General features: G+C 44.1%; 1 protein-coding gene across 1 annotated transcript in view; it reads right to left on the bottom strand.

The window, feature by feature from the left end:
* l3mbtl1 (L3MBTL histone methyl-lysine binding protein 1) overlaps window positions 1–27,070 on the bottom strand; it is an 89,716-nt gene that overhangs the window by 24,092 nt on the left and 38,554 nt on the right. The window contains exons 8-13 of the mRNA XM_078555109.1: window positions 24,853–24,947; window positions 18,045–18,149; window positions 5,661–5,796; window positions 4,899–4,990; window positions 2,839–2,990; window positions 362–438 (exon numbers count right to left, since the gene is read on the bottom strand). Of these exons, the coding sequence (XP_078411235.1) occupies window positions 362–438; window positions 2,839–2,990; window positions 4,899–4,990; window positions 5,661–5,796; window positions 18,045–18,149; window positions 24,853–24,947 (657 nt within the window). The remainder of the gene's footprint in view (window positions 1–361; window positions 439–2,838; window positions 2,991–4,898; window positions 4,991–5,660; window positions 5,797–18,044; window positions 18,150–24,852; window positions 24,948–27,070) is intronic.

Here is a 27,070-nt window from a genome sequence, read left to right as displayed (position 1 = left end):
TATTAGGCCCGGCGACAAAAAAAAACTTGGTCAAAGAGACTGGCTTTAAGTGGTTTCTTAAAGAAGGAAAGAGGGATAGGGAGGTGGAGAGATTTAGTGAAGAAATTCCTAGGCATAGGGCCTTGGCAGCTGAAGGTACAGCCATCAATGGTGCAGCAATTAAAATGGGGAATGCTCAAGAGGCCAGCATTGGGGGAAGACAGGTACCTCAGTGGATTGTAGGGCTGGAGGAGAGAGCAAAGTAGGTAGTCATGTCCCAGCTCTGGAGGCCACTTCTGTTCGCTCTAAATATCAATGATTTGAATATAGGCCTGAAATTGGAATCTTCAAATTCTATGCAGTGTAAGTTTTCTCTGCTTACCTTGTGGAGGTGTCAGTGGTTTACCATGCTGCTGGCACCAACCTATAGGATGGATGTATGGGCTGCTGGCATCACACCTAGTAGAAAAAACTGTGAATTAGAGGAGGGTTACCAATCCATCCTCTTAGTTCGATATGCCGAAAGAATTGGCATTGTTATTTTTAATTAACAACAGGAAATGAAACAATCAAGCATTAATTTACAATTATAGCAGTAGTTGCTGAGTGTGAAACATAGCCGACAAGATACAAGTTACACCATAAGTTGTAACTGGCTGTGAATCATAAATGCTTACACATCTGCACGCAGCTCCACTCCTCTGGTGGTTACTCTTTAAAATTGGGAGAGCACAGGTGGCAAAAATTTGGTATTAGTTTTAAAAAGTGCCCAGGAGATCTACTGGAACATGACCATTTTTTAAACTTAGCTTCAACCATACTGGAGTTATATTCTAACCAGTGCACTATCCAAGTGATGTGGGATGACCTCTTAGACATGAAAAGTTTAACTGCAGCTGTAACCCACTCTCAAATGTTAGGAAATAGAGATAGTTTAAATAAGCTATATTGGTATTTGTAGGTGTTAGGAATGAGTTTTAGCTTTAAAGTTTAAGTTTGATTTGTATTTCTGTATCTGTGTGTTAAGAAAAGGTCAAATTGAGTTTTAGTTTCACTTTAAAAGATGCCTGCATTTCTAATGAGAGTTTTACGACTGTTGCAGCTATATTAAACAAACAAAAGTAAAGAAACTGGTCTGGTTGCAATGCCTAGCAACAGGGGTCCAGAGAGACAGGACCCTCCCACAGACACACACAGAAGAAACTAGAAACAGCAGTTTGATTTGGAAGTTGTTTGAGTTCAGTTGGTCAGCCCCAAACTAAAGAAAAGATCCCAAAATCCAGAGGAGTGGAACAGGAGAAAGTCCCAAGAAGAGCTTCTAGTCAAAGGGAAGTACAGGGACCTGGAAAAGGTCCTGTTAAGTGAGGTTATGAGTGAGGGGCAGAGAGAATGGCTCCAAGCTTCAAATTTAAAGAGACAAAAGCTGCAGAAAGCAGATTTAAAGTGAGAACAGCTTGCAAGAGGCCAGGAGGTCCAAGGAGACAATTGAAGGTCTGTAACTCTTTGCCATGGGCATGTGAAGCAGTGGTGTACTATTGATAGCTGAGTTGGTGGGAGAGAGTGCGTTGAAGAAAGCTTGATTGCACATGGTGACCCAGAGGAGAGGAACATCGGAAGGCGAAGTTTGAAACCCTGGAGGTGAACCCCTGCAGAAGGTGTCTGAGAGAAAGTGTCGATTTGGGAGAAGATTCCTAAGTGAGTTCTTGGAGAATGGAGATTGGAAACCCTCATGTGAAAGATAGAGTTCAGTGAGACTGGTTGGCTCATGGTGTAACAAGTGTCTGGGGGGAGCTGATGAGAGATCCACAGCATCTGTCTGGGGTGGCATTTGTCACTTGGGTTCAGAGTGTGGTGTGTCTGACCACAGGTTGCCAATTGGATTACATGGACTGTACTTACTGTGAACATTAGAGTATAAGATAGTTTTTGTAGCTTGTGTTATCCTTACAAATCTGTATATAGCTGTAAAAGTATAGTTGTGGGTGAAGGAGTATTGTAATATAGTTCATATTTTCTTGTTTAATAAACATTTTATGCTTTCATTATTCATTAGCTGACTCCGGTGACTCTGTTCAATAGCCCCATTCCACGTATCTAAACAAACAAATAAAAGTTAGGTTCTATCCAACTGGGTTCCAGACTAGGATCAGGCTTGTCCAGGGGTAACCTCAGCTGGGATCCTAACACAAACCAAAAAGCATTTTGGAGAGTAGTCGAAGGTCCAATGTTTTAATCTTATTAATTCCATTCATTTATAACAATGACATAGCTGAAACCATAGGATGTTATAACATTAAAATTACCTTAAACATCATGACTGACGTGATGAATGAAATATAAGTTTCTGTTCCCAATTGAGCATAGAATAAATTTTTGACCTTAGCTGCCTTGGTACCAGACACCATATGGAGGCTTTTAACCAATAAGAGTGAGAAATAAACAGCAAGACATCTCAGGCTACTCTTACTCTCATGAAGCATCTAGTTGGCTCAAACATTGTATTAACAGACATGGTGCAAGTCAGCTGCCAACCTTTTCAGGTGGGATGGTGTTTAATTATTATGCTTGACCACAGAGAGAAAAGGCTAAAAACAATGTTGAAAAGGGAAAAATATGAATAAATAAAACACCCTCAGCATAATTTATATAAATGTTGCTAATTTTTTATAAGAAAATTTATCCCGCCCATCTGTGCTCATATCCCTTTTCTCTCATTTTTTTTAAGTCAATCGTGCTCTGGCAGTATTTTTCTTCATTTTTTTTTCTTTTCTACTCCATTCTACAATGCTTTTCATAATCCATTTTGAAGAGTTTTCTCTGTTAACCTTTCCAGAATCCATGACAAAATGCAAGGCCTACCAGTAATCGTATGTGTCATCCCAGTTATCAAAATGTACCAGGAACCTGTTTTCAACTATATCAGTCACTGTAGCAACACAGATCAGGGATGGATTCATTCTATCAACTGCTTCCAGTTTCATTCCAACACGAAATCCCAAAGGGGTAACCATCTGGGGAAAAAAACCTATCATTAAAACATTGTTAGGTTCAACCAATTAACATGCAAGTACAAAATGAAATTCGGAATGCAAATGGTATTTTAGTTTTTGGTTATGAAGGCATTGGAGAATAAAAGTAAAGAAGTCTCACTACAATTGTACAGGGCACTGGTGAGGCCACACCCAGAGTACTGTGTGCAGTTTTGCACTTATTATCCAGGGAAAGACGGAGGGTGGAATTTTATGGCCCCTCCCACCGGCGGGATCTTCCGGTCCCGCCAAACTCAATGGAGTTTAATAGGGCTCGCCACGTTTTATGGCCCTGCCCCCACCATGACGGGGCCGTAAAATTCTGCCCAGGCTTGTCCTAAACAGAGAGCAATGAAGGTTCACTAGTCTGGTTCCAGTGATGAGGGGATTATCCTATGAAACGAGATGGAGTGGACTGGGCCTTTATTCCCTGGGGTTTGGAAAGATCTTGCCACGACAGATGGTGAAATTTGAATTCAATAAATAAAAGTCTGATGATGACCATGAAACCATTGCTGATTGTCGTAAAAATCCAAGTGGTTCAATAATCTCCTTTAGGGGAGGAAATCGGCCTCCCTTACCTGGTCTGGACTACATGTGACTCCAGACTTACAGCAATGTGGTTGACTCCTAAATGCCCCCTGAACAAGGGCAATTAGGGATGGGCACTAAAGCCAGCAACACCAACATCCCATCAATAACTTTAAAAAAAAGAATGAGAGGCGATCCAATTCAAACAAATAAAATTCTTTGCCTTGGCAGTACAGATGCAGAGGAAATATTTCCCCTGGTCACAAACTCAGAATAAGGAGTCGACCATTTAGGTCTGAGATGAGGAGAAATTCCTTCACTCAAAGGACTGCGAGCCTTTGGAATTCTCTACCCTAGAGAGCTGTGAATGCTCAGCTGTTGAGTATATTCAAGTCAGGAAAGATTTTTGAATCAAGGGATATAGTGATAATACAAGAGGGTGTAGCTGAATTGTAGATCAGCCATGATCTTATTAAGTTGTGGAGCAGGCTCGCGGGGCAGTAAGGCCTACTCCTGCACAAACTTCCTGCGTTATTATATTAATTTGCAGGCTACTAAACTGGTTTAAGTTTAAAGTTGTAATAGAAAAACACTGGGGAGAACTTTCTCCCCATCGGGCGGGCCAGTTGGGAGCAAGCGTGGGCAGGCACGGAGCCAATCGCCGCCCACCATCGGCTGCGCGGCGCCATTTTATGTGGGCGGGCCAATTAAGGCCCACTCATTGTGATGCATGCCTGGTCAGCGCTACCTGTGTGGGCGGGGGGAGGAGGAGGAAGAGCCGGGGCCTGCGCGCGAAAGAGCACAGAAATCTCCCTGAGGCACGGAGCCGACTCAGGGAGATTAGGTTCAGTGTTAAAGATGGAAAAAATTAAAAAATAAAATTATTTATACATGTCCCCTCATGTGACAGGGTCACATGAGCTGGAACATGTTTATGAATTTGCATAAAATTTTTATTTAATTAATATAACCTTCATGAAACCTCATCCCACCCATGGATGAGGTTTCATGAAAAATGCGAAGGCCGCTTGGGCTCTTCGCCTGCCCACCTACCTTAAGGTTGGCTGGGCAGCCCTGAAAATTGCTTTAATTAGTTTATTAATGGCCTTAACAGACCTTTGACAGTTCGGCGGGCGCGCAGCCGACTCGGGTGCGTGCCCACCGAACAAAAGATCGGAATGACGCGCGGTGACATCGGGACGCACGCCCGACGTCACCGAGCGTCATTTTACCCATCTGCGTGCAGGACCCGCCCCCACTCAACGAACAGAAGATTCTGCCCATTATTCTCAACGTCAGGAGAAAGCCTATGTTGTGCAAACAGTCTGATGTAAGAAATTGCCTAAAAATGATGCTCACTGTATTTTGATTGATGAAGAGCTGTTTTGGTGCAGCTTGGGACTTTGTTATCTTCAGATAATTTGGCCAATTAAACTCTTCCTCCTTGTACCCTGAAATATTAAAACAATGGCATTATGTACCCACCTGAACCAATCCTCTACTAAATAATTCCTTCCACTGGAATAACATCAACTTGTAATCTAAATTCAAATTCATTTTCATGTTTGTTCAGTGGGATTATTTATAATTTATTTCAGCACAAAAAAATGTTGATGAAGCATCATGTGTTGGTATGGCGCCATCTGGTGGAACATGGATATTTTTGTTCCTGTAGGTGGATGCCCCAAATACTGCACATGGCTGCTAAACAATACTTAGATGCAGTTTAAAGATTTAATTATATACAGAAAACTATAAATTATATAGTACAGCATAGCCAACTTGCTTATTTATTAACAGAATAAATCTACTAAAATCACATTATTGGTTCTTAATGACACTGTAATCTGATGCCATCTTATGAAATTTAATCACAAATAGCCTCAAACAAAATAATCAAACTTACTAATCATACAATATAAGCTTGCACCATATCTATATTTTCTCTCCAATATATAATTGCACTTCAGGATGATGCTTATGGCTGGCCCAACAGTTTTGTACCAGATCACTTTAATTTAACGGCACAAGTCTATCTACCCAGTAATGTAATAAATTACCCCCAAAGTGAGTTTTGCTGGTGAGTTATGCTGGTGAGATTGATGCCGGAACATCTCTCACCTTTAGGAAGATGTAATCTGTGACCTGTCTTCTCACACCAGCCTGCAGGGTGGATGTCTGGAGAGTCAGCATTCACCCAGAAATCGTGGCACTCAGAATAACCATCAAAATGGAGTCGCAAACGATGACCACAAACCTTCAGGAAACAAGATATTGCTATGATTCTCCAATTATAGGTAGCCTTTCTTGCAGTTTAATTATTAAGTTACTTACCTTAATCTAAGTCCTCTTGCTCTGCCCAGTAAATATGTTACCTTACAAAAAAACATGGTTAACGCCAGCCTTTCAAACTGGGCCCTCGATGCTACGCAGCCATCATTATCACCACTAACAAGAAGAGGCAAACTAGAATTAAGTGGCAATGTCAGCAAATCATTTTCCTGTGCAAGATTATAGCCTCTCGTCTTTTTAAAAAGCCATAATGAATCAAGTGATAATAGCTGAATTTCCAACAGTTATGAATTAGTTAAACAACTTAAAAATTTTAGTAACATACACATAATAACAAAATTAGTCTCTCTGGGTGGAATCATCTGTGCCCGCTGGCATCAGGCATGTTCGGTGGTGTGAGTGGGCAATATGACGAAAAGGCCAAAAATCGGTTTCACAACGTCATGAAAACAGTTTGCGATCGTCCGCTCAGCCCGTCAATGGTGGGCTGCCTTTCCTGCCGACAGACGTCAGGAACCTCATTGTAATACATCAGCATATCATTACAAGGCCAGCCCGCTGGACTCACCCTACCACCACCCCCGCCCCGCCCCCACCCCACCCCCCAGGCTGGATCGTCCGTCCACATCGGCGTGCAAGTTTCACAACAGCATATAAAAGGCGTACACTTGGCAGGCTGCACTTTGAGGGGAACTCGGAGTTGAGTGCTCAGTAATGTTGCAGAGCACTCGCGAGGGTCGCCTGTTGGGCTTCAAGGTGAAGCGCATTGGGGGCGGGGGGCGGAAAGGCTGCCCTGCAGTTGAGGCAACTTGGGGAGGGGAGGGGGGGGGGGGCAAAGGTAGCACACAAGCACGTGTGGGGTGTGCGCTGTGTGGGCGAGGGAAGCAGCCACACATTAGGAAACCTGTATAAAGTGACCATTCCTCTGCAGCTGAGACAGTTCAGGCGCAGCCACTTTGATATGATTAGAGTCGGGCCTCTAGCTTATCTGCCCACTAAAGCAACACAGAGGCATCAAAGTGCCACCAAGTCCTCCAGAGCTTTTCACCCCTTGGGCACAGACAGCAAACTAATGAGTGTTTTAGTGGACTGCAGAACAGCTGGACAACTGGGCACGTTGTACAATCTCCTTGCTAAAGCTGGCCATGGAGCAGTCACTGCTGGGGGCGCTCACAGCCCCTTTGCAATGTCAGCATCCCGGTTTGCACCTGTCTCCCCCATGGTTCAAGCTAACAGCACAGCCTTGCAGTGCGGGTTAGGAGAATGCCTGTGCCTGAGCTGAGAGCACAGCATGCAGTCCAATGGGCAAAGCTGCTGCCAATCAGTCAGCTGGAGTGGGGCGGAGGTGGGTGGGGTTTCGGGCAGCCATGCAGCGCATTAATCTCTGCCATCCAAGTGGTGGCCAGCAAACTCCGGGATGTGTTAATGGGCCTTCAGATTTATCCAAGACAAGTTCTTAGTGTACCCAGGCTAACCCACGTGTCTCTCTCTTTCATCCTGCAGAAATACATCAGGAGCATGGAGCCTGGTGAACTAGCTGTATGCCTCATAATGTAAAGAGAGTGAAGACAAAGGAGAACAGAACGACTGAGGCGCCTGACTGCGCAGAGGCGGGAGCAGCACCCTCTGGAAGACAGGCAGCTGGGGCTCCTGCACACATCGCCAAAGAGCCACAGCAAGCCATCGCTGGTTGGTGCCCAGCTAGACCCACAGCCTATAGACACCGCCTGTCATTCCTGCAGATGACCGAGAATCAGTGTCAGTGAAGACTGCGTGTGTCCAGGGAACTGGTTGGTCACATCTGCCACTTACTGCAGGATTTGGCGCCACGGGGACATGGAGGGCATCCACTGCCAGTGGCCGTGAAAGTGACCACGGTGCTCAATTTCTATGCCAGTGGCTCCATTCAGGGCTCCACAGGTGACCTCTGTGGGATATCACAAGCCTCAACCCACAAATGCATCCATGAGGTCTAGGATGCCATCTTTGTGAGGGTACATGGTGGGGAGGCAGTGGCATTGGCTGGTATTCTAGAGGCCCAGGGTAATGCTGTGGTGGCCTGGCTTCGAATCCTACACCACGGCAGGTGGTGAAATTTGAATTTAATTTTTAAAAATGAAAAGTCTGATGAAGACCATGAAACCATTCTCGATTGTTGTAAAATCCCATCTGGGTCACTAATGCCCTTTAGGGAAGGAAATCTGCCGTCCTTACCTGGTCTGGCCTACATGTGACTCCAGACCCAAAGCATTGTGGTTGACTCTTAAATGCCCTCTGAACAAGGGCAATTAGGGATGGGCAATGGATGCTGGCCTTGGCAGCGATGTCCACATCCCATGAACAAATAGAAAAAAATAACTTTGTGCATTTCGCCCGGGACCAGGACAGCCAGGACGCAAGAGCGATTGGATTCGCCCAGATCTCGGGTTTCCCACAGGTGCAGGGTGGGAACTGCACTCATGTGGCGCTCAGATCTCCATCGCAACACATGGTCAACTACATCAACTGCACGGGATTCTATTTGCTGAATGTGCAGCTGGTGTGCGACCACCACAAACACATCCTGCAGGTCTGCGCACGGTTTCCAGGGAGTGTGCACGACTCCTACTTTCTCAGTCGGTCACAGGTCCCTGAAGCCTTCCAGGGTCCACAGAAGCTGCAGGGATGGCTCCTCAGGGACAAGGGCTATCCACAGAGGATATGGCTGATGATGCCCATGCAGCGGCCTCAGACTGCAGCAGAGTGAAGGTAGAACAAGGCTCATGCAGCAACCCGCAGTTTGGTGGAGCAGACCATTGGGATGCTGAAAATGAGATTCCGGTGCCTGGACCAGTCTGGTGGAGCCCTGCAATACGGTCCACAGAGGATGTCACGTATCTTTGCCCTGCTGTGCCCTTTACAACCTGGTGCTGCAATGGGGAGAGGGGTTGGCTGAGGAGGAGCTGGCAGGAGCTGGAGGTCTCCTCCGATGAGGAGGACGTCGATGGTGAAGAGGGTGAGGAGGTCCTCGAAGGCGACGATGATGGCGATGAGGTACTTGCACTGGCCAGACAAGGCAGACATGCCTGGGAGGCCGTAATAGTTGCTAGATTTGTGACGGCTGATGACGACATGCAGAGAGGAGACACCATAAGATCCTCACATTGCATCTGTAAATGTTTGACTCCAGTCTGGTTTATCGTAGCACACATACCCTCTGTGATAATGCCCCTGTCATGGAGACACTCTGGAGGCCCTAATAGTCACTCAATTGCAGGAGGATGAAGACGACATGCAGTTAGGACACTCCACAGATCTTCACATAGTCTCTGAGAACGTCTGACTCCTGTCTGGCCGAGGGCAGCTCGCTTGCACTCTGTGATCAGGGTCATATCACAGAGATGAGCCATGAAACTTTAAAAGCACCTGATCCTTTGTCCTCCTTCAGCATCTGACCCCTTCAGGGGCAAAGCGTTGCTGGTCAGAGATGCTGAAGAGATGGGGGCCAGCCCCACATCAAAGGTGCTGAGAACACACAGAGAGAATGACGGAACTCTGTGACGCCTGCCCATGACATTCTGGCAGCAATGACAAGCACCATCGAGATGCAGGCATCAGGAATGTGTCCAGGGAGTGAGGGGCCGGACCATCACTTTGGTCTGAAGGCTGCACAAAATACAGGTAACAGGCCCTGGGCTGAGACACCTGCCTTTATCTTGTGCAGAAAGGTTTCACATCTGAGCGGCACAAACACTGCTCATCAGAACAAGAGCCATAGGCAGGGAGACATTCTTGGGAGTTTATTGACAATAATGAACAGTATGTACAAGTGATTAACACCCGTGCCCAAGCTGTGCAGCTACATCTTCTTAACTCCCTTGTTATTGTTAATTTAGTTAATTGTTTTGACTCAAAAAGAGTTACATCTTCTTAACTTTCCAAACCCTGCCGCTATGTCTTGGTGCTCTCCGGACATCCACAGCAGAGGTGGAGGCAGCCTGCTGACTGTGACGCTATGTTTGTGATGACCTTGACAGGCGTCCTCTGGAGGGCCGAGACTTGGTGGGTCCCGGCCTGCTTTTCAGGTCCTTCTGTGTGGCAGTGGCACCCTCCTCAGCTAGTGGAGGTGGAGCTGCTGAGGTCACAAGAAGGCGGCATTTGGATGGGCCGGACACTCCCGGAGTCACCTGGGTGGATGGCCCCGCAGTGTGCACATGCAGATCCTCCTCCCTATGGGTGCCCAAGTGCCCCTGGCTGACTCCTTGAGGAGAAGGAGTAGCTGGAGTGAGATCGAGCTGCCCCACACCCCTCTCGCGTACACACTGTTGGAGGCCAACTATGGCATCAGCAATGGAGTTGAGCCCGTGCAGCAGAGCAAGGGCGTTGTTCTGGACTTAGGTCTCCATGGCGGCCGCCATCTACCAGTGCTGACCTCGGTGCATTGGCATGCCAGCACTATCACTTCAGACTGAAGGCGGACGGACTCCTCCATCGTGCCTTGCAATCTGAGGAGTGCAGCAGACACCCTTCCTGATGTTCCCGAGCTTGCCTTTGCAGCTCCAGCAACTGTGACATGACCGAGTCCAGACACTCGTCATCTGCCTCGGACTCAGCAAATTTCCGGCCTCCAACAGTCTTCTGAATGCCAGAGACCTGGGAAGCCTTTGGCACCCCCTTCTATGGATCAGACTGTGTGATGTGCTCACCAGATTGTGATCCCGAGGCTAGTCTAAAGCTGGGTCCCAACGAGGTGTGTGTCTCTGCACTGATGGAGGGTGTGGGTCAGCGCTGTGACGGGACTTCACGGAGGGTGCCTCCAGATTCCTCTTTAGAGGTTTCTTTGGGGCTTGATTGGAGGCCCTGGGTCGTGGACTCTGTCAGCTGTTTGGCAGATGTGCCTGCGAAAGCAAGGAGAGATAATTAGTACATGACAGTGGCCTGTGAAACAGGACACATCACTCACAGCATGGTTGTCTGCTGGGTGTTACACTGCTGCATAGTCATTTGGTAGAGCACCGCCAACCTCACCGTCAGCACAGGAATGGTCCAGATCCTCGCCGGCCAGCTGGATGGCTCTGTTTTCAAAGTCCGTGAGGACCTTAATTTCAGGCATTCCTCTACCTTCTTGCTGTGTGCCAGCTTGTCCTGCATAAATAGAGGAGAGAGTGTAAGCAGGACACATGCCAGACCAGATGATAAGTAGGCTTGGCATATGTGGGTGGTGAGCGGTCCCATGGACATGATGAGGACAATTAAGTTACGTGTGAGAGAATGAATGGCGATGTCCCTTGAACTGGCAGTGAGTGAGGGCCCTGTGGATGTGTGATGGGCTTGTGAGTGTGAGTTGAGAGTGATGAGAAGAGTGACTTACCCTGGCAGAACAGAGGAGATAATTCATCCTCTTGCGGTACTGGGTGGCTGTCCTCTTTTGCAGGGCATTGGCACTGACCACCGCTGCCACTGCCTCCTAAGCCGGATTAGTGATGTTGCTACCCATCCTGTGGCCAGAGTGGGGGTAGAGGACATCACAGCAATCCTCCACTGCATCCAAAAGGCACTTGACGGACGCATCATTGAACTTGGGGGCTGCAGTCTTTTTGCCTTTCAGGACCATGTCTTCTTTGCAGCAGTCCTGGGCTGGAAGCACTGAGAGGTGTGCGCGTGGCTGGACTTTAAATATGGCGCCAGCGTGCTGAAGCAGTGAGGTGATGGCGTGGCAGGAGAATGAGAGCCCGCCCGCCATGGAAACGGCGTGTTTCCTGGGAATGCATAATTAATGCAACAGGTTTGGGATGATACGGCGTGAAAAGCCGCCATTGTGGCCGGCGGGTAAAACGTCCTTTAACCCGCCCATTACCGCACTTAGGACGATTCTGCCCTCTGACTCGTTTTCAACTGAGGATGAGGAACCTCTTTTTGATTTGCATTTTTCTACTGTGGCTTCATTAGCCCGTGCTGCATTATGTCTGAAGGATTAGGCTAATGATATGGCCCAAGGCTGTATCAATGTATGGTGCCATGAACAGGAAGAGGTGCGTCAGACTGACACAGCAAGAACTCTCTTCCTCTGAATCCCCTTTCCACCAAAAGTAAGCATCCTCTACCTGACACCACTCACAATGAGATGACTGAAATTAGGAACTCAGTGGTACTTAGCAAACAGTCCCGTATTCCACCACTGCCAAATGTTAGTACTCTCAAGGCATGGGTGCTAAGTTTTATTGGTGGTTCCTGAGTATTAGCTAACCTAACAGTGCCGATAGCTGGAGCAACAGAAAGGATGGCCACATGAGTGCTATTGTATGTATGAGAACAGGAGGTTACGTGGAATATCATGGGAAGTGGCATTTCTCCAAACTCATGGTCAAATGGCTTAATTTACCCATGGGCGTCAACATGGAAAATAACCTCCTTATTTAAAATTTTCCATCAGAATTAGATTTATATTGTTGTTTGTCATCTTTTAAATTATGACGTCCTGCTATTTTGCTACCATAAACTGTCAGCATGAATTTGAGAAATTTAAACAGGAGATCTTTCCATTTTCAAGCATCAACACAGCTTCTTGTTCCCAATTAATCCGCCTTAAAGTGACTATGGTCGTTTGGTCTCCATCCAGTCAGTTTTCTGCTGGAACAGAACCATGCTTTTATCAAAGACCCTGATGAGAATTGACAAACCTAAATTACTAGCATCAACATTAAAACTATAAATTCTTGGAATATGATTACTTGTCATAAACTCCCAAGCGTCCATCCTGTTTCAGATTAGCTAGATTAAATTTTTGATTAGCAAGCTGTAATTTGCCAAGTGTCGTAACAGGTTTAAAAGTGTCTGTTGTGTTACTGGGAGCAATCCACAAATCAGCAGTTCCCCAAAAAAAAGATACATCGCTGTTGATGTTGTTTGCCAAGATTAAAATAATGGTTTTTTTTTTGAAAGGTGATACATATATAATCTTGAGCTGAGCTAGTATTAGAGTCTTATAATCAAACACAAAATAGTGGATGCCAATTAGAACCATAGAACAGTTACAGCACAGGAGGCCATTCAGCCCATCTTGTCCATGCCAGCCCGAGGACATCCAGGTGCCCTTTCTAATCCCACCTTCCTGCACCCGGCCCATAGTCCTGCATCTTACAGCACTTAAGGTGCAGATCCTTCTTAAAACTTTTTAAAAGAGTTTAGAGTTTCTGCCTCTACCACCAACTTGGGCAGCAAATTCCAGACACCCACTACCCTCTGAGTAAAAAAGTTCTTCCTCATGTTCCGCCCAACACCTTCTGACACTTATCTTGAATCTATGTCCCTTGGTTCTAAAATTCTCCACCAAGGGAAACAATTTTATCCTGTCCACTCTATCTATTCCCCTCATAATTTTGTACACCTCAATCAAGTCACCTCTCAGCTTTCTTTGTTGTAAGGAAAATAACCCCAACCTATCCAATCTCTCCTCGTAGCTACACTTATCTAACCCTGGCAACATTCTTGTAAACCTCCTCTGCACTCTCTCCAGAGCTATTACATCCTTCCTGTAATGTGGTGACCAGAACTGCACACAATACTCCAGTTGTGGCCTCACCAGTGTTTTATACAATTCCAACATTATATCCTTACTTTTATCTTCTATACCTCTGCCAATGAAAGGGAACATTCCATATGCCTTCTTTACAACCTTGTCTACTTAAACTGCTGCCTTCAGGGATCTGTGTACTTGTACGCCAAGATCTCTCACTTAATCTACCCCTCTTATTCTTATTCTTATATTCCCATTTATTGTGAATTCCCTGGTTAACCTCCCTAAATGTATCACCTCACACTTCTCTATGTTAAAATCCATCTGCCATTTTACTGCCCACTGCACCAGCCCATCTATATCGTTTTGGAGATTATGGCTATCCTCCACACTATCCACTACTTGGCCAATCTTTGTGTCATCTGCAAATTTCCCAATCGTGCCCCCCACGTTCACATCCAAATTGTTAATATATAACACAAATAGCAAGAGTGCCAACACCGAGCCCTGTGGAACGCCACTTGAGACAACTTTCCATTCGCAAGGGCATCCATCGACCATTACCCTTTGTTTCCTGTTACAAAGCCAACCTTTTATCCAGTTTGCCACATTACCCTGAATCCCATGGGCTTTTACTTTCCTGACCAATCTGCCATGTGGGACCTTGTCAAATGCCTTGCTAAAATCCATGCACACAACGTCCACTGCACTACCCTCATCAACCCTTCTTGTCACTTCCTCAAAGAATTCAATCAAATTTGTGAGGCAAGACCTTCCTTTAACAAATCCATGCTGACCATCCCTGACTAGTCCATGCCTTTCCACATGACAGTTAATCCTATCTCTCAGGATTGATTCTACTAATTTGCTCACCACCGATGTAAGACTAACTGGTCTATAATTGTTTGGCATTTCCTTTGATCCCTTTTTAAACAATGGAACTACGTTTGCATTTCTCCAGTCCTCCGGTACCTCCCCTGTATCTAGTGAAGATTGGAAAATCATCCTCAGAGCATCTGCGATCTCCTCCCTGACTTCCTTCAGATGCTTCAACAATGAATATTTATCATTGAATATCAGATGGCAGGATCCAGTTAACCTGTGAGATAATTAAATTAATTTCACTGCAACAAGAATTTCACACTGAATTAATTATGACTATTTGGATGGAATTTAACGATGATGGAGGAGGGGGAGTCACTCGCTGGCTGGAATATCGGCAATCTTTGCATCGCTTCCATTAGGAAAGGCCCGCCAGAATTACGTGCCCACCAGACACTTAACTGGCCTTCCCTGGGATTTAGGACTCCGGGGGCAGAAATCCCAACACCCTCCTGGCCAATCAGGAGAGATTGCCAGCTCTCCATTACCCATCAGTGCCACTAGGAGTGATGGCTGTTTCCAAAAACGCACTCACCAGAGACCTAGGACTGCTGGGGGACCCAGGCCACAGGTGAGTGAGGACAGTTTGAGGGTTGCAGGGAGGGGTGCTGGCTAGGGGCAGAGGGGAGTCAGAAGAAAGAGCAGGGGGTGGCTCTCACTGGGCATCTCCTATCCACCTACTTCCTAATCAGGCTCTATGTGCTTTTCAACAAGGGACGCCCCCAGAAACCTGCACGGAAACCTGACAGGCAATAGCAGGAAGTGTTCATAAGCTGAATTTAAAGAGGATCTCACCTCTGTTGAGATAAACCTCTGGCTAGTCGCTTCAAGGGTGCTTTGAGGCCACATTTTTAGCTGTTGTGGCAAGTGTTTGTCTGTGAGTTGCTTTTACAGAGTGAGATTGTGGAGCAGGCAGGAACTGTTTCATGGAGTTTTTCTGTTCTCCACTGGCAAACATGGGAATTCTGCTGAGCTTATCCCGAGGTTCCCAGATCAAGAGGAGCAGCAGCAGCAGCAAAGGAGGCAGAAAAATCCTGTTCAAGCTGCAAGAAGAGGGCAAAGGATCATTATAGTGCGCAAGTGTGCAGAAAGAGAACATCACACCTAAGGCTCACAGAGCAGCAATATATAAGGTGGCTATGTTTAAACAGCGAGAAAGTCATCGATCTGTGCCACATGTTGGAGTGAGAATTGGAGCCCAACATTAAAGCATGCATTGCACTGCTTGTGGCAGTGAAGATCTCCATGGGCTGAAATGTATATGCCTCGGGTTTCTTCAAAACTGCTTCTGCTGATAATACGACAAGCAGACAGCACTAATTCAGCATTTTTGAGGTGATCAGATTCCCCATGGAGGATGTCAAGCAAGAAGAAAAAGAAGCACTGACATTTGCCCACATTGTTGGCTCCCCGCAGTTGCAGGGCATCATAAGATGTGTGTACACATCCTGCGTGGAATCGATCACGAAACTGGAATGTTTCTCAACAGGAAGAGCTTCCATTCATTCCATGTTCACTCTTTTTATGATTACAAGTAGCTTGTTCTCCAGTTTTGCAGATGTCAAGACTCTGAGTCACTCCCCTGCATTCAATTTCCACTGCTTGAACTTCACGTGGGACCAGCATTTGGAAACATGGCCCAGCTCCTGCCTGTTCCCTGTTGTTGCCTGTGAGTTAGCTCTATAAATAAGCAGGAAGTGTTCAGAATACATCCTGAATTTCCATGTTCCATCAGTAAGTGGACTTGTGGTCTCCACTCAACATATAACATCGTTGGTATAGAAAATGTTCTAAGGTACCTTACAGGATAGAACAAAAAAGGAATGGATGCAAGCCATATAATGGAAAAGATTTAATTTTTGTACTTATTCATTCATGGGATGTGGGGGGAGTTACTGGTTAGGCCAGCATTTATTGCCCTCCCTAATTGCCCTTGAGAAGGTGATGATGATCTACCTTCTTGAACCCCTGCAGTCCCTGTGGTATAGGTATATCAACAGTGCTGTTTGGAAGGGAGTTCCAGGATTTGATCATAGGGGGCACAGTCTCAGGATAAGGGGCCGATCATTTAGCACTGAGATGAGGAAAAATTATTTCACTCAAAGGGTCGAGATTCTTTTGAATTCTCAACCCCAGAGGGTTGTGGATGCTCCACTGTTGAATACATTTAAGGCTGGGATAGACAAACTTTTGGTCTCTTGGGGAATTAAGGGATATGGGAAGCGGGTGGGAAAATGGAGTTGAAGCCCAAGATCAGCCATGATCATGCTGAATGGCAGAGCAGGCTTGATGGGACATGTGGTCTATTCCTGCTCCGATTTCTTGTGCTCTTGTGACTTTTGTTTTAATCATCCATGGAATGTGGGCTTCGCTGGCTGGGCCAGCATTTATTGCCCATCCCTGGTTGCCCTTGAGAAGGTGGTCCTGAGCTGCCTTCCTGAACCGGTGCAGTCAATATGGTGTAGGTACACCAACAGTGCTGTTCGGGAGGGAGTTTCAGGATTTTGACCCAGTGACAGTGAAGGAGAGGCAATATATTTCCAAGTCAGGGTGGTGACTGACTTGGAGGGGAACTTCCAGGTGGTGATGTTCCCATCTATCTGCAGCCCTTGTCCTTCTAGATGTTAGAGGTCGTGGGTTTGGAAGGTGCTGTTGGTGAGGTGTTGCAGTGCACCTGGTAGACGGTACACACTGCTCCTACTGTGGAGGGAGTGATTGTTTAAGGCGATGGATGGGATGCCAATCAAGTGGACTGCTTTGTCCTGGATGCTGTTGACCTTCTTGAGTGTTGTTGGAGCTGCACTCATCCAGGCAAGTAGAGAGTATTCCATCACACTCCTGGCTTGTGCTTTTCAGACGGCAAACAGGCTTTGGGGAGTCAGAATTCTTATCCTCTAACCTTCTCTTGTAGCCACAGTATTTATATGCTGGTGCAGTTCAGTTGCAGGTCAATGGTGACTCCCCAGGATGCTGAAGTAAGCTCATCAACAGCTTCATTGAAAAATTCAGATTCAAGAAGGGTTTTAAAGATGAAGAGGTGGACAGGTTTAATATAGGGCGAAGGGAAAAGTGCATTGCACAGAAGGCCAAAGTCAAAATATGAACATTGCAGGCAATGTAAGTGCAGAGTGGAAAGGGTGGAGCAAGGCGAGGAGGGATTTGAAATAAGGATAAGGAATTTAAATTTGATATGTTAGACAAGAAGCTAACCAAGACATGTATGAGAAAGGTTATAGCATTTGCATATATTTTCTGCACTCCTCTGCAGTTAGGGTCATAAGACGTCATGGGACACATCTATTTGACACAAGTCCTTGTATATTCTAACTCACATGCTCTCCACACCTCCCTGTGTCAATCCCCCAAACGCATTCTTCCATTTACTGTTCCCTACCTGCTCACAGTAGCTCTCTGTAAAACAATTATTTGCATCTGTCACAAAAAATGCAATATTCAAACTTTAATGAAGTAATTATTATTACCTACATCTTATCACATGTTTGTGTCCTCGTACATACAGATCCTCCAATCTACTGTACTTCTGAAATTAATTTGAGTTTTAATTTCAACAATCCTCGGGTTGCATCCTTGGCAGGAGGCTCATTTATCAAACAAAATCAAATGGTAATTATCTGAAACTAACAGCCAATTACCATATTCAAATACGATACATTTTAGATGGATATTATGTGAAATGCTTTTTCAGGAACTGACAATTCTTCTGCTTGTTTCTTCATTATTTATATTCTGAGCCTGCTATTTCAATGCATCAGCTACACAGCTGTATTAGTTAAATCAATATATGTATATTAAAAATAAAGTGAAGCTTTCTGTACCTCAAACACGGTGAGTACAAAGTACATGGATGGATGCGTAGGATCAATACCTTCTAACTTCATGCCAGCCCTGAAACCATTTTTATTCTGTGGGAAGGACTGATACTGTTCAAAAGAAGAAAGTTGTAGTCACATTATAGAATAAGTACAATACATTACCATGTCCACAGTTAATTTAAATATCAACATCCATCTTCATTCATCTATACCCCAGAACCTTTCACCTTCAAACATTTTTCCATTAGTTTTTGATTGCTTAAGAGCTGCTGTAAACATGATGGTGTCTGTGCTGTAAACTTCTATTGCTCTAAATTAATTATACTCTGATGTAAAACAGCACCCACCATCTACAAGGCACAAGTTAGGAATGTGATGGAATAGGCTGCACTTGCCTGGATGAGTGCAGCTCCTACAACAGTCAAGAAGTTCAGAACCATCCAAGGCAAAGTGGCCCATTTGATCGGTACTACACCCACCACCTGAATCAATCACACCCTCCCTCACCAGCACAATGCAGCAGCAGTGTGTATCGTCTATAAGATACACTGGAGCAACTTGCCAAACCTCCTTTGACAGCACCTTCCAAATCCGCAATCTTTATCAGTTGGAAGGAAAAGGGCAGCAGACGCATGGAAACATCATCAGCTGCCAGTTTCCCTCCAAGTCACACACATCCTGACTTAGAAATATCTCACTGTTCATTCACTATCACTGGGTCAGATTCCTGGAACTCCCTAAAAGCTGTGGTGTACCTGCACCACATGGGCTGTAATCGTTTAATAAGGCAGGTCACCACCACCTTCGCTAGGTTAGGGATGGGAGGTAAATGTTGGCCTTGCCAGTGACACTTACATCCCAAGAATGAAGAAAAAAAAAAATCACAATATTTTATTGCTCCAATAACTCTGGCCTGTGATTTGTTATGGCTCACTCTATGAGAAACTGTTCTCTTCATCAATGATCCCCAAGGCTTTGCAACCACATCCAGCTGAGCAGAGCCTGAAGAGTTCTGTGCTCTCCAGCAGGGACACTCCGCTGCTGGACCTGTCTCCAACACCTGCTCCTGCTCATTTGTGATGTGCGAAACACCATGTGACAACTCAATAATCTTTCCTGGCAGTCTCATTGAGGTGCGTTTCTGAGCTGGTGTGCATGAGTCTTGTGAAAGTGCTTCCTCAGAGTGAGTGACCTCCTCTGAGGAGTCTTTGCCCTCCTCTTGCAACACTGTCTCCGGACACTGGAAGAGCATGTGCGAGATGGAAAACTTGAACTGGAAGTGTCAAGAAAGTCATCACTGTGAACTTGAACATCTTTCAGTGACTGCTAACTTTCAGTCAACATGGCTGACTGTTGTTCGTCACGTAGCTGTGTGATACACTGTAACCTCTCCAGTACAGAAATCCAGAACCAGAAACACCAGTTGTCTCAAATTTTTTTGAGCAGGTCCACACAACTCAGCGACTCCCTACTTGCGGCGGTGCAACATGTCACGATATGGTGAATGTGATAGCATTTATATATATTCTAATAGTCCGGCTTCTACTGAAGATAAGAGTGACATCCTTTGGCCATTTCAGTGGGAAGGCTGCAGGAGAGAGAAAGAGAGAAAGAGAGAGAGGAGACAGAGACAGGATAGATGATGGGGGAGGAAAAGTCAGCTAGGAATTAAAATTAAAAATAAAAGCTTTGACGATGGCAGTGAATTACCAATCTTTCTGGGAAAGCACGTTGTTTTCAGTTTTTTATATTGAATGTTTAGTAAATAATCATTTCCCCCAGCCTGGTAGTGCTAATTCTAGGTTACCTGGAATCACCTGTTTCCTCGACACCATCAGCATTATTTTAGTACAATACGGTACTGTGGAAATATGGAAGATACAGTATTTGGATAAATAAAACAATGTTTATTCGTGCTTTAGAATGTTTTGTCACTGTTTTATGTCTCAGGTGCATATTTATATCCACGCACTTCTGGTTAGGCATTCTAACGTTATTTTTTTAAGCCTGAAAATTCTGAAAAGCAAAAATGCCTTGGTCCCTAGCATTTTGGACTGGAGAGACTACAGTGTATTTAATTCTGTCACCAGGTAGCTGGGAGAAACCCATTGCTCCATCTCTGATGACCAGTCATGCTGAGACTTGGCTTATCTCTAGTGCCTCCTCCTCTGCAGCTGTCAGTATGGATTTGACGTGAGGGCCACCTCCAGTTTTCTGCCTCTCACTGGCGTTTTGTGCTCTCTTCTCCTGCAAAGGGGAAAAGAAGAGAACTATGAGTGTGGTAAATGGGCTGTGTCCAGAGGATGGATGAACAGTATTTGTAGATGGTCACTGTGCGAGATAAGTTTGACATTGCATTCAGAAGAGGGAGAGTATCAGTGGTGGATTGTCAGAAGCGAATCTGAGAAGGTGCCTTGGTGGAGGGGGATGGGTGCGCCTCCAAGATGTGTTCGTACGATGAGCGATGTAAAGAAGACTTGGGGAGACAGAGTGAGGGGGTTTTGGGTCAGATGCACATCACGATATTCTTAAATGTGACATTCCATTCACCTTTCCTGCCCTGATTTGGTCATTAAACCTCTTCTGGCACTATATCCAGGCGTGTGGCACCATGCTCCTGCAACCGACCTCCTCGGTTGCTTCCAAACGTGCCTTCTTGTTTTCTGAGGTAGGCATCTTCCTCCATTTGGAAAGGAAAAAAGTCTTCCTGCAAGCCCTTACAGCCGTAGCATCATCTCCAGAGAGGTCTTGTTGAAGGGTGGTGCTGTCTTGCTACGTTGCACATCCATTGCTCCAGGTTTTGGCTCCATCAAAACATCTCTACAAAAATTCTTTCTTTAAAATGTAGTTATTGTATGTGGCCAGTTTATTCAGTGCGCAGTCCCTTTCAAACTTTTCGTGCAGCTGTGCATGCATGATATTTATCACAGAATAAGACCTGCACGGTAGCTTCTAACTTGCTGTGCAGTGCACACCTATGCAGCTTAACGGAAACACTGCTCAAGTCTCTGTCTCGCAGTATCCCTTTAAATAGCTGAGCTGTAATAGACTGATGTAGGTCATCATCACATCTGCTCATTCCAATTGGCTGGGAAACCCAGAAGTCAGATGCAAATGAAGCGTCTGGGTTAAAAAGCCACTGACAAACTTGCTGCTGAAACTTCCCGGTTCCCAATGCACTGACGGGCTTTCCCGCTCCTCAGAATCCAGTTAAAATCCACACCTTATCCCCATTTTAACACTAACAAAAATGAGTCTTTTCTTAAAATTAACCTTGAGAAAGCACAAAAGTCATTATAATTTATTCATCATAAATTGTAATATACTGGCGACATGAACACATAGGGCCTGCTTTTTGTCTCACTACAGCCCCAAATGATGTCAGGAATTGGGTGATGACAAGGCAAAACTTGCAAAAAAATCTACCAGCCTCCTGACATCTTCACGTTCATTGAAATTTTGGAGGAGTCCTTGATACAGGCAGTTCGAAACAGACTGATAAATATATATTAAGACTGCCAAACGACTTAATATTTTAATCCAGATTAATCTCTCAATCAAAATTTTTAATCTGTTAATCTTGGTTTTTAATCGCATATCTGATACAATCAACGCATCCATTAAAATGGAAATTATTTTATTTCTGATTATTTGTCATTAACATCCAAAAACAACCCATCACGATAATTGTTTTTTTGTTTCTGTATTCATATTGTAGATCCCTCTTTTTAACTGAACTATTTATTCTGAAGAGAATGTCAACAAGTTTTGAGTTATCGTATCCTAAAATTGGCAGTCTTTACATAGGTACATGCAAAAGAATTGCAATGAAATCCCCAGTTCTAAAAAGATCCTATTTCCTGCTGCCATTTAACCAGGTCCTTAAACAGACAATGTTAATTATGTTTTTGGGAGATAATATTGGTCACAACCGATTTACAATCTGCCCCAAACATGAGAAAGTCACTCATATGGAATAGCTGTGGCCAGCATCGCTAAGTATTTACGTGCCCATTTTGCTAAGCCTTCAGAGGCACCACAAAACTTTGCCCACCATTCATGACGGCAGTCTTCCATGCTGATAACTGGCTCTGTTTTATAAGATCCAAGGTCTTGTTGGTTAACTGTGTTTTTTTGTATTTGTCCTCTAAGTAAAATGCCACTCAGTGGAGATATATTTTCTATTTTGGTGATTCTACTTCTGCAGTATGGGCATCAGGCTCCTGGTCTTGTGAGACTTCTGCCAACAGCAAAGAAAGAATTAGCTTCCAGACGTTCTTACCCTTGAGTTTTGGAGCACGTCAGACTTTTAGCTCCTGGGTCCAGCACTGTTGCTATCTTTAGCTATGGTTGGTGCTTTCTTTGTGGTTAGTTAAGTCTAAAGGTGAAAGAGTTTTCAAACCAAACTACATTTGCTGGGCCATGATCTGAGACGGCCATAACACAAATAAGTGGCACAATGCAGATTAAAACGTTAGATCAGGAAAGACACATCTCTCCCCCAAGGAAGTTGGGCACGTACCTCCAAGGCTCCAGAACAGCTTTCAGCTTTTGAAGTTTGTCAAATGCAGCAGCATTGGAAACAGCTAGGTTGAGCTACTGAAGTATTATGGTGGTAGTGATAGCAAATCCTTTTCTAAGAACGAACTATAATGTGGGCTTCAATCTAGCTAAGAGAGGCTTGTCTCTTTTCATTTGTGACCTGCTATTTTTCAAGTTCTGCCCTTTTAGCTACACTACGTTTGAAATGGTGCACTGGTTTTCTATGTTTTCCAAGTAAGTTTCTGAACCTGCTAGCATTAAGCATTACTGTGATCAAAGGGTGTAGACTGTGAATGATGCATGATATATGTTGAAGCAGCAAAAGATTGGCTGCTGCTATAAGTGTGTGCATTGGCAGTATCAACTGCTGTTATCTTGCCTGTATATCCCATTCTTTCGCAACATCCAAGAATGTTCTACACATGTTTCAACATTCTCTTTAGTATGTTTTGCTGTTAGTACAAAAGGGTTTGGTGTACAAGCATCATCTCAGAGAGTAGTGACTCCATGATAACTGTGATCGCTCACGTTCTTCAGTAGCACCATTTTTAGTAATCTTGTTATATAGATTAGCTATTTGTGATATTTTAGATCCACTAGAAGGCAAAAATTATGACACTGCAAGACGCTCTTTGAACAGCATCTTACAAAATATAGCTTGTGATGTTAAAGGTCTGCAGTTGGTAGCTATCCAGCTTTCAGGAGTACTGGTTATATTACAGTACTTACTTTGATTCAAGGGCTTAAGGCGATCTTAAATTTCTACTAGGGTACCTGTCAAAACTAACAAGTTTCATTTGTTGTAGAATTGTTGTAGCAGGAAAATTGCTATCAAGTTTATTTTCAGAAGTGAAGGTCTGTTTAGGACGCAGGTGATACAGCAGACTAGATATGTTTCTGTGTTACTGGAACTTGGTTTGATAGTAGGTATACGTAACCGCCTTTCTATCCAGTGAGCCATTGGAATGATTTAGTGCTTCTAGTGCTTTAATGTCACCAGTCAATATTTGAATAGAAAATTAGTCAAGTAACCAGAAGTGCATTAGGGTAAAATTTAACTTGTCAACAGTGCAGAAGGAAGGATAGTGAAGAGGAGGTTCCATTTACACCCCACTTCATTTTCTTTCCCAATGAGAAATAGAATCATACAGGAAGTGAACCAAGCTGCTGATTCAGTACTGTCCACTTTGCACTACCACTGAAGTTCAATTTCACCCTGTTTATCTCTGTTACTGCGGCCAACAAATGACTGGGGGGAAACTGTCATTTATATTTTTGGGCAAAATATGAGTGATATCAAATCATTACCATGTTTTACATACCCCCTCCCTGATTTTCTTTCCCACTGACTTAAATAAAAACGAAAATCAGGCAGAATGTAAAATGAGTTACCCATTTACTATCCTCATTTTTTTGCCCAATGATGAAAGTTGAAATTGCAACCAAGACCACTATTTATGTAATTAACTTAAAATTACAACTCTGTGTAATTTTTCTCTATGTAACTATTCTCTGTGTATCTTCAGTGAATAATGCATGTTAAAAAATTATGTATAATTGCTGAGGTTAACTGTGATTCATTGCCCTAATATATTTAAGTCACAGTCATTTGATATACATAAGGTCCCAATGTAATACTGATATCCATACATACAGCATCCATGCTGAATAAGCCCCATCCAGTCACAACGAGCTGAACTCGGAAAAACAATTCTCCCTTAAAGGGATTGCTGGAGGTTGTTAAAACCTAGCCAAAAACAAGTTTGGGATTGATTTTTTGGGAGCAGGAGGAGCATGAATGTGTCTCCATAAAAATCCTACCCGCCATTGTTTGGCCTTCTGCTGTCTCTCTCCTGGTATACCACTAGCAATGATCTGTGATTGGCCACTAGATTTCCAATTCCCTATAAAAGCTTGTTTAGTGCAGACACACCACCAAATCTATTTAGATGAGGCTCAACCATGAAAATGGTTCAGGCCACTGGTGAGCTTAATTAGGTAAGTGGTTGGCTCACTCCATCTACTGCCCACACGATGAACACCGTCGGATAAAAATTATCCTTAACCCTAGTTTCCTTCCCTTCATTTACTGTTCAAAATGCTCTTATAAAGCAGAACTACACGTTCGGTGATGATGATCAAAATGCTTGGACACAAAGGCGAGTAGGTCCATTCTATACAGATATTGAGTCATTTTGATCATTTTTTTTATTTCAGACAAAACTGAGGCCAATAATAATTCAAAAAAACAAATGTAAATTATTATTACCTCTCGAAAGAGCTTGACAGGAGCAGCAATAGCCTTTTCATCTTCTAAGTATGAAGCCCAAGACCAAATTTTGTTCTTTCCAATCACAGAAGCAGCTAAAAGAAAATACACTAAAGGTTTAATGGTTCTCACTTTGCTTTTAAATGTAGAAACATTTCTTTTTATGAATTCCTAATTCATATTCTAAACATACTGTTTAATTGTACTGTTTTCTGTATAAAATCTGTTTTGCATGGGAATGTCAGTTCTATTGTCAATTTAAATTCTGCTTGAGAACTAACTTCCTTACATTCAGAAAGAATCAAAAATCTTTGATTTACCTTTGAAAACAGCTATAAAACAAGTGAAGTTATGAATGATATTCCCTATGATGTAGTAGTAATGGAATATTATTAGGCACTGATCAAATGCCATATATTAAATTCCCTTATATGACAAGCTTATTAGAGCATTAATCTAAGGTTGATTCCCGCCAAGAATAAAGTCTACACTGTAAAAGCAGTCAGTGTAAATATGCTAATATGAGACTAGAATAAAATACTAACCAAGGCATGTGGATTCAACACCACATCTGACTCCAACATCTTTCTGGGATCAATGTGATAATGCTGAACTATGGTAGCTATCCTGAAATTTGTTCAGTAAAATAAACACCACCTAGATCATGTCGGCACATTGTTTTACCAATCTTTTTATCTCAAATGCAATCTCCACATCTGGTTAATTTCACACTTGAGCTTCTTGAAAGTATTTGAGCCTTGAGACATTGAGATGCTTCATGCCCTGGGGGCATCTAGGAGGGTAGATCTTGATGTTAAGCTTTGAAATGATAAGACAGTTAGATTGATCTCATCTACCCAGACTGCTGGAATCAGTCTTCGCATGCCAGGGTATACAAATCGCTAAGTTACTGGGAGTAGCAGACCTGATGGCTACCCTCACCTGGTTTGGCCTGTCTGTCAAAGCGGTTTACAGGGTGAGGCCACTGTCACATGCTAACAACTACTTCAAGCCACAGGTAAGAGCTGGGTGAAGGTGAGGACCAATACAGAGCGAGTACAACAACACTGCCCCATATTTTTAATTTGCCTCGTGCATCTTTCCTTATTTGCAGTGCAAGCACTATAGATTCAGAGAACTTTGACTTAGGCCCAGATGCAACTAAAATGGATTGTGTTGACACACAATAATTGTGGACCATTCCACAGGTACTCTATTATTTATGTCGCCAATTTTAAATTGTAATATATTGGATATTGGAGGAGTGTCTGATCCTACTTACAATGCTACCCAGATTAACTCGATGTAGTTTACTGTCAACAGTACTGATGATTACCAAGCCATAAAGTACTGCCTCTCTTTCTGGTTACTGAAAGCTTATGGGCCCCACATCTATAAAGATTTCATAACACAGCCCATCATTCTCCAAGTCCTGATCCGGAAATGAGCTTCCTTAAAATGACAGCACACTTACCTCTGATTTAGAAGGATGTGAGTTCAAGCTGCGCTGAAGGAGGTTATCTAAGGGGTGTAAGGGAGGGTAGTACCTCTCACAGGCAGGCTCAACACACTTTGGGAGTGGCTCGCTCTGTATTGGTCCTCACCCTCACCCAGCTCTTACCTGTGGCTTGAAGTAGTTGTTAGCATATGACAGTGGCCTCACCCTGTAAACCGCTTTAACAGACAGGCCAAACCAGGTGAGGATAGCCATCAGGTCTCCTACCCCCAGTGACTTAGCGATTTGTATACCCTGGCATGTGACGACTGATTCCAGTGGACTGGGTAGATGAGATCAATCTAACTGTCATATCGTTTCAAAGCTAAACATCAAGATATACCCTCCTAGATGCCCCCAGGGCATGAAGTGTCTCAAGGCTCAAATAGGCAGCCATGAAGGAATCTCTCTCAGAGGAACTCAAAAGTCACCTGTACACTGCAAAAATGGACACACTGCATTGAGGATGACTGGGCGACCTTCAGCGAAATAGTGTGCTCCATTGCTCTAGAGGCCCCTGCTCCTCACTCTCGTTAGCATCAAGATTGGTTCGATGAAAATAATGAGGTAATCCATAAACTACTGGAGGAAAAACATCATTTCTACAGGATTTACCACAATGACAATTCATCACTATACAAGCACAATGCCTACTGACACATTCGTAGGACTGTCCTAAGCAAGCTCAGATGCAAGATACTTCACTTAAATAGAAAGCAGGCA

This window comes from Cetorhinus maximus, chromosome 13 (assembly GCF_964194155.1).
Source record: "Cetorhinus maximus chromosome 13, sCetMax3.hap1.1, whole genome shotgun sequence".
In the NCBI taxonomy this organism is placed as follows: Eukaryota; Metazoa; Chordata; class Chondrichthyes; order Lamniformes; family Cetorhinidae; genus Cetorhinus; species Cetorhinus maximus.
The sequence above is the reverse complement of the archived record's forward strand: the minus strand, read 5'-3'. Positions and strand labels throughout refer to the sequence as shown.